The 8,624-nt window shown below is 39.9% G+C and overlaps 1 protein-coding gene and 1 long non-coding RNA gene across 3 annotated transcripts in view; one reads left to right on the top strand and one right to left on the bottom strand.

Moving 5' to 3' along the window:
* Nucleotides 1-8,624, bottom strand: part of stard9 (StAR-related lipid transfer (START) domain containing 9) — a 72,961-nt gene that overhangs the window by 52,418 nt on the left and 11,919 nt on the right. For both annotated transcript variants that reach the window (XM_032500342.1, XM_032500343.1), the window contains exons 4-7: nucleotides 2,737-2,853; nucleotides 2,475-2,507; nucleotides 2,308-2,369; nucleotides 955-1,067 (exon numbers count right to left, since the gene is read on the bottom strand). In XM_032500342.1, coding sequence (XP_032356233.1) covers nucleotides 955-1,067; nucleotides 2,308-2,369; nucleotides 2,475-2,507; nucleotides 2,737-2,853 — 325 coding nt within the window. The remainder of the gene's footprint in view (nucleotides 1-954; nucleotides 1,068-2,307; nucleotides 2,370-2,474; nucleotides 2,508-2,736; nucleotides 2,854-8,624) is intronic.
* LOC116670067 (uncharacterized) overlaps nucleotides 1,287-8,624 on the top strand; it is an 11,826-nt gene continuing 4,488 nt past the window's right edge. Inside the window, exon 1 of the long non-coding RNA XR_004326936.1 lies at nucleotides 1,287-1,462. This is a non-coding gene — a long non-coding RNA (uncharacterized LOC116670067). The remainder of the gene's footprint in view (nucleotides 1,463-8,624) is intronic.

Here is an 8,624-nt window from a genome sequence, read left to right as displayed (position 1 = left end):
ATGAATTGTGGCTTGTCACGATCCTCAGCACCAAAATCACTTCTGCTCGGCGTGTTGGCGTACAGCCACAAATTGCTCGTAGGTTAGCTGGCATTGTTGGCTGTGGATTTCTCATTGTAACATCTAGCGTTGTAGCGTTGACATTGTTGCTAGCGGTGGAGAAGAAACTAGCAATGGCGGGTGTCTGGCGTGCTTTTACGTAGTCTGGTGTTTTTGCTTTGTACATGCTTCACCGCTCTGATCCCCATTTCCCAAGTTTGAAAATCTTCCAACACAACGCAGTTTGCTTCATAAGCATTTGCAGCACCGCCCTTGCAAGAATACTCTGTTGTTTCAAGCCATTGTCACTGAACTTGCATTTCCCCATGTTTCTAGACGGCTATTACAATTGCTGTATTCCTGTATGCTGCAAAATACGAATCCCGCAAAATTACAAATCTCACTGACTACGGCCACGCCACCCCCACGAAGCAGCTTGATGGTTGGAGTTAGGCATTTGACCTGGAGTGGTTAAGGTTAGGATAGCCGATTAGTCAGGGCATAGGACATGTACAAATGGGGTTATGTTACTGCGACAACGCAGCGCAAAGCCTACTGGGAAAAGAATATTCGACAACAGATTGCCTGCATTTTCGCCGTGACATGACACAAACATATTTAAGACATATCCAATCTGAATTTAAGACAATTTAATACATTTAAAGGCCTTATTTTTAGGAAACGGGATTTAAGACTTTTAAGACTTTTTAAGGACCCTGGGGCCACCCTGGCTCATAGCCCGTGAACGCATCTAATCATGAAGACCATAACATTAATATATATATATATTCTTGCTGAAAGGGCAAAGAAAGGATGCCTTTACAATTCAAATTGAGTTTTAGCCCTGGGAAGTACAGTATGGCTTTGCTGTCCACTACTTTACAAAGTACAGATTCAGGTGTCCTGAACACTCACCTTGTACATAGGGCCCCTTCTCCGGGTGTTCTCTAACTCTCAGGGAGGCTCTTTTCTTCTGCTCTCCTGCTCTCAGCAGGTCTCGCACACGCTCGTTATAGATCTCCAGGAAGCTGCAGGGACAGAGGGATAAGTGGGCATTCACACAGCCAGCGTCAGTCCTCAGATATTGCGGCAAAACGCGGATCTTTGCATTAATTTTGAATGTTGGCAGTGCGTTTAGGATGAAGCGAGGGGTTTGCTGCAGGGGGGGACATGCAAAAAACAAAAAACAAAACAGCAGCGGGCCTGCAACAAAAATTTGAGACCAACTCAACTTTTGGAGAAACCCCACATCACGCTGAAGTAGCCAATCATGTAATCATGGAGTCCCGTACAGTAAACAGGAAACATCACTGCCTCTATCGCTGCCACAAAAACGTTTTACAACACAAAACAAAAGCACTGAGCTGCCCAGGAGTTTGTGTAAAAGCTGAATGTTTGCCAAACAACAAAGCACAGTTGATCCGTATCGCATGTCTCTTTTCTTTCTCAGGTCGTCAGAAACGTCAAGATCTATAAATGATCTCACGGAAAACAGTAGTTGTGAAATATAAAGTCTACCTGGGGGGGTTAAAAAACACAAAAGGATGTCACACAAATGGGCCGGTTCAGTGAAACTGCCCCCTCGCCACACAACCCTGCGTAACATTGCCAGATTGCGGTTTCCCTGTCTGAACGCAGCCTAAGACAACATCCTGCTATGAAGACCCACACTTAATATGATGTCAATGATGATTATTTAATGTCATTGTGCCTATATACAGTCCCTGTACACAATGTGTGAGTTGTATTGAAATCAGCTGCATTTTCCAAAACATGTTAGGAACATCTTTAAGTTAAACCTTTTGGCATTTAGGCTTTATTAGAAAGTTTACAGTGCAGATAGACAAAGTAGGGGGGTGACACAACACAATGGCCCCCGGCTTTGTGTGAACCGGGTCGTAGTCATGGTTATGGTCTGCGTTTTAGACCGCTGGTCCAACCAAACGACCCAGAAACACAGTCTACACAATGAAAATTACTAATTTTTGTAATTGTAAGAACACTGCATTATTCCTTATGATTGAAAGTCAGGGTGAACCCACAAAGCATATTTGCGTTTCTCAAATTAACATTGCCTTTGAGATGTTGAAGATAAGAAAAACCGACAAGAAAATCCAGTTTTTGATATGCATCGTTTTGCTTGCAGCATAATAGTAGTAAAAGTATCCGTCTAATTTGATAGTCAACATCAGGACACCGGTAACTTAAAATTGCAGTCATTAAAAAAAGCATAGACATTTACACAGTCAGACATTAATAACACAGTACCTGATCTCCACTCTGCTTGAGTTTTGCCCATCAGAAAAAGTGTCTTCAGACCTAAAGAGACCCTGCAAGGAAAAGAGAAATGCAATATATTTTACACTAGAACACCGGGTACACAAATTATTAGCAAGCAAGCAAGCTACATTGAATTGTACAATCCACTGATGTACCTGACAGATCCGAGGAGTCAAGCCAATGGAGTCCTGACATCGTACAGAAGAGAAACAAAAAACAAAACGGAAAGTGAGGTAGTATTGTTTTGACAGTTGCCATGGAGAATGGGGTCACAACTAAATGTTGTTCAATACAGAATGTAATATTTACATATTTGCAGTGCAGGATAATTTGGGTATAGATTTTGTGTAACAGTTGCATTGTCTAAAATATGTCTGGTGAGTATGTACTGTATATAGTGCCATGCAGTGATTTTACCGGTGTCCCCATCATGGTGTACGTCTTTCCAGATCCTGTTTGGCCGTAAGCAAATAGACACACATTGTAGCCCTCTGAGGCTCCGGACAGCACCGACACACCCAGGTCCTGGAACACCTAAAGAACATTAACACACACACACACACACACACACACACACAACCTAAATCACAAATACACAAAGAAAGACTGACTAAATCCAGGTTAGGACAGGCCCTATATGAGATCTCTACATACATTTATACCTGGGTGCAGTCAAAATGTCTAGATAAGTAAGAAGGGTGCTGATTCAGGATGAAAATGTTAACGAGGCATTCTCATTCTTTTAGGTAAGAATGAGAATGCCTGAAAACCCATCTGAAAGCGTATTTTACTAGAAAACAGTAGGAGCTCTTTTGGGCTGATGAGATGTTTGCAGTATAAACTGATGTCCTTGATCTTAATCGCATTGTGTTTTTACATAAGTGTAGATTTACACCAACGTTTCAGTCACAATGCTGTGGCACCGGGCCAGTGGTGGGGAGGTAATGTTGCTTCCTGCTGAGGTGTTTGGTTAAAGAGCAGGGAGGTCAGTTAATACTCTGGGTAAACAACTTTGCAAAATGTGTATGTGAGAGAATAAAATGTGAGAGTATAAAAGTGACTGGATCAGGAAAATGAACCTTGCCTAAAGGCAGTGTGGTGAGACGAGATTACCACTCAAAACAATCAACTGAGGCCTCTTGTTTTCCTTCTCTCTGTGTCTGAATCTGAGAGTCTGGAGATTATTTAGCACAAGGGATAATCACAACCACTTGCACGCAACCAATTTTTACTCGTACGAAGCACAAGCCAGAAGGTGTATGAAATTAAACAATTAATTTATCATGACAATATCATACAGAAACTCATGATGGTCATCCTTTATTCATTACTACTGACTCAGTAATATGATAACATACATATCAAATTAGTTTTGTATAAACCAAATGAGATGAAATTTTGTGATGAAATGGTCTGAAGTATTGAAGTGCTGCATGTTTGAAAGCAATTTACATGAAACTGTTATCAAGATATTGTCATATGTAGTTTAACCATGATAACTGACTACTTTTTTTATTAATGCGTGCCTATAATTTAATATTATTACAAGAAGATATACATACACTGGAATGTAAAGTCAGTTGTCTGTTTATTAGGTACACCTATCTTAAATGTGTGCAGTCTAATGCAACAGTCTTGATATAAATCCAACCCACATGAAGGTTGCAGTGTTCAGTTCAGTTCAGCAATGTTTTGTGGAGGCGACAGATGTTGATTAAATTTAATTGTCGTTTTGGAGGCTGTTGTTTGTGGTGCTGTTGATTGGTCGTTTCAGCTCTTTATTTGGCACCATTATCAGTTAGATTTAAGTGTTAGATTTAAACTAGTTCGAAAACTGATGCCAGGGGAGAAATATGGACCTAATCCACTTTCAGATCTGACAAACAGCAAACCAGCATATTAAATTCAAAAGTGTCAGCAAACCTGTTTTTTTACTTGGCGTCACAAAGGCATAGAATATGCAGATACTTATCTTCATATGGTTGTCAAAGTCAAATATCTTTGCATTGTGAGAGCACAATGGATACATAATGGAACACCTTGCTCCACACAGTACATTGTGAATGGTGAGCAATGTGGGATTTTTCTGCTTAATATCATTTATTAAAGGTCAGCAGCGGCTAGAGTACTTTCTGTACTATCATGTACTATCATCTGCATGTGTTACTGGTTAGAGGTAAGGCAAATGGACACATGATCAATCTTCTCTGTGGTTATCTTTCCATTGTTCATTACCGATAAGCAAAAAGAAACTTCATCAGAACAAGTTCCAGGGGACATCTGGCCCCATCGTCAATCCAAAGGCTAAGTCCAAATACAACACATGCCTCGGGGGGTGCAGCAACCTGATCTAGAGCAGACCTGAGACACGGCACATTCCCCCCCAGAACCATAACACACCATGGGGATCAGTAAGGGGTCCACTCCCCAAGCCTGAACCACAGATACTGGTGGGTAAGTACACACAGGAGAGAGGAGGACTACTTAACCTCCACGGATCAAACACAGGAATCATTTCAACATACCTCCCGTGTGTGACAACCAACCTCTATCAGGAGAAGCGAGAACCTGGAGCTAAGCCTGTGTATACTCTAGGCTCACAAAACGGTGGGAATAGGTTTAGGTTGGATGTGGTTGAAAGCTCTAGTGAAAGGCCCTGGCCTTGTGAAAGCACCCTGAAAGGATTCAATGCTCATCTGGTTGTTCTCAGGAGTGTGTGAAATCTGTGTGTGTTAATATTCAACAGCCTTAGGATTTCACTGAGAAACATAAAATGTTCAACACTCACACAGAGATCAATGTCTTATCTAACCACAGCGGACCAACTGATAAAGCAAAAACCAGTGCGCAAACAAACAGCCAAGGTTAGGACAGAGACTTGTTCAAATGTAATACAGAATACTGACTAACTGCTTGAAATGTTAATCAGCACCATAGGTCACTAGAATATAGTAAACCTAACACAAAGAGTTGAAACATTTTTTGCCAAACAACTTATTAGGTTAATAATTGATTAATCTGCTCATTATTATTTCAATTAATCAATTAGTCTTGAACAAGTAAAGAATGATGAAAAATGTCCGACCGACCAACCATCCAAAACCAAAGACATTCAATGTACTATCACCAAAGAAAAAGGGCAAATATTCACAAACTACAACCTGGAAACACTGATTCCTTTGGCAGTATTTGCTTAAATAATTACAAATCAATTATTAAGATTGTTAACAATTCATTTTATGTCAATCACTTATTGAATTATCAACTAATAACATTTACAGAACAAGAAGTGCACCTAAGGCTACCCTGCTTTTTACTGAGATGCAAAGTATTAGTTAAAGTTTTTTACATTTAGATAGCTGGAATCATTTTACATTTCTAATAGCTGATTAATCATTCATTTCATTCAAGCTTGATAATAGGTTAACCTTTTAAGTCATGACAGCTTACAGACTAAACTTTTTATCGAAAAAGAACTACACAGATCATTAAATGAAGAAAATAACTGTTACCTAAACCAACAATACAAACACATTTTTCATTACTCTGTAGACTAGCCAACCATCTGCAGACAACAGCTACGTGTAACTAGTAAAAGAGCTGCCACAACAGCTGTCCTACTCAGTGACCTTATAAATCACCCAACAGGCACTGTGGTAAAGACATCCAACACATCATTATTCCTAAATATGGAAGCCATTTGAACTTATTTTTTAAAGTCAGAAAATAGTGGAAAATGCCCATTATGCCCAACATGTCCTTTACGTAGATTGCTTACTTTATTAGACCAACAGTTTAAAAACCCAAATTATTATTACATTTACTATCATACATGACAAAGAAAAGCATTAAATCCTCACATTTCAGAAGATGTAAACAGAATATTTGATCTTTTTGCCTGACATGTGACTGAAGCGATAAATCAACTACAAAAATAGCTGCTGGTTAATTGTCTATCAACTGACTGATCAAATAATAGACTAATTGCTTCAGCTCTAGCCTAACTAACTGCTGTCACATCTATTTCCCCAGGGACCTTGCTAAAAAAGCCGGGACTGTATGCAATATAGTGTAAAAAAAAAACATAAATGAATTTTAGCTAACAAAGTATATTCTATTTTCTAAATTTTATTTCATGTCAAAAAAGAAAATGAGTACCTTCTGTAAATGTTGCCCAAGAAACAGTATTGTAACAAAGTGTGCAGCCCCCCGGAGTCCAGACCACCAAGTGTTGCCCCCTGCCTCTTGGCTAAAAGAAGGTTAAACATGAAGACAAAAAGCAGCGCCACCCCAGTCTTGTCCTCATCCTAATATTCAAAAAACAGCCACGGACATCCTCTCCTCCCTCACACACAGAGAATCAATACGGCTCTTGTTAAAGTTGACCCTCTTAAAGTTACTCTATGGGGGCTATGACTAAGGCTGTGGTCCCTCCAGGCTTAGCACAAAGAGCAGGAACTTCACTTCAACTGTGCACGTTCTCTCTAAACTTGACTCTCTTTTCTCTCTGTACACTATTTCTTTTGTTTTCCGTTTCTACCAGTTTTATCAAAACTCTGCAAAATACTTTAAATGACCTCTGAACAAAACCACAAGGGGAAGCATAAAGTTATTCCAACCTCTTGAGCGGATTAAAACTGTATGTATGAGTTTGTCTAGACAGGCCATGCCGGGCAACATTAAAACAATCCTGTCGTTACTCATTACGGTCACACCAAATTATATCAGAAGACTGTAATTTGTGCCATCGCGCTCCGGCTGCTTAAATGGACATAATGGCCTTCTGCCACAACCTACTTTCACAGATTCCCTGCAGCATTGGGAGGTATTTTTGGACAAACAAAGCAGTTGAGGTAAGCGACAGGTTGCATTGTGGGAATGGAAATGTACTCCAGTATCAAATGAAGCAGGAGAAAAAACAGCCTGGAGATAAATTTACTGGGCCAGAGTCACAGTAAGCGTGCAGGCTTGTTGGTCGCCTCAAAACACACATGGGACAGACTAAACACCTCCATTAACAGGAAGACAGTTGTCATCAACAGGCCGCTGCTTGTGCGTGTGTATGTGTGTATGTGTGTGTGCATGTGTGTGTGTCTCTGCTCGTTTAAGCCACTTAGAGGAAACAGCATCCACAACGAGAACAAAAGCATCAGTTTGCTTCCCTTTCTGACAAAGAAATGTACAAACAATCTAACAATGAAAGAGGAAAAGCAGAATATAGATTTCATTCATCTACAGGAAATGCAGGTCAAAATCATCCGGTCACAACAGAGTTAGGAAGGAAGAATTGAACAAGGCTTTGGGGTTAGAAAAGGTGGCAAAGGGGCTTCAGATCTAGCAGAAGGCAAAGAAAAGGAGAGTCTGCTTTGACATATACTGTGGAGTATTTAAGAGCAGGTTATGATCCAAAACATGGCCTTTTGCACAAGTCATCCACTTTCTTCCATCTTTGCTTCATAAAATTCATATGCTCAAGTAGAAAAGGTAGAAACAGCTATCAGAGAAAAGAATTGTCCCTTTTATTGCATGCTACAGAATGCTGTTATACATACAGCATATTTTCCTTTCATTCGTTATTATCCAGTCATGCAGGGATGCATTACGAGAGATATTTGGCTGCACAATACTCTCATCTGCAAACGCCACAATCACAGCACACTTCTATCTCTCCAAGATTTAAACTTCAAGCAATGTAATGTCAGCAGATGGAAAGAGAGAGCATTTTAATATACACACATTTTAAATTAAGTTTAAATTAATACCGCCACATGATATGCATGACAGACAGTTTTCAATAAATTAGTGACATACAAAGAGATGTTATCTTGTACAATCCTACTTTGGCAACAGATGTTAAAAGGAAAGTTGAAATGTCACGTGTGTGTCTAAGTAAGTTGAACCAGACCTCTTTCAGGAAAATTGGGTCTTCTGAAAAACAGCGATTTGCACCACAATAAATAAAAAGACTGTGTTCCATGTTTGTTTTGAAACACTTTTTGCCTAAAGTGGCAGCCTAGTTGGTGGCCTGGTAACACAAAAAACATTGGAGGGAGGCAGCAAAGCGGGTGAGAAATGTTAAAAAAGAACAACAATAGTGAAAGACAAAGACAGAATGATAAAGACTGACAAGAGTGAAAAAGTAATGGTGTAACGCCTATGTAATGAGTTAAGTCCTGTAATCACTGGCTGTGGAAAATGCCAATTGCTGGTCTGGTTTTATGTGGCCTTGCTTTACACTAAACCCTGGGGAAGTATTTATGTGAAGTGTGTGTGTGTGTGTGTGTGTGTGTGTGTGTGTGTGTGTG

The sequence above is a fragment of the Etheostoma spectabile genome, chromosome 20 (assembly GCF_008692095.1).
Source record: "Etheostoma spectabile isolate EspeVRDwgs_2016 chromosome 20, UIUC_Espe_1.0, whole genome shotgun sequence".
Taxonomy (NCBI): domain Eukaryota; kingdom Metazoa; phylum Chordata; class Actinopteri; order Perciformes; family Percidae; genus Etheostoma; species Etheostoma spectabile.
Note: the sequence above shows the minus strand (reverse complement) of the source record. Positions and strands in the feature narration are given on the sequence as shown.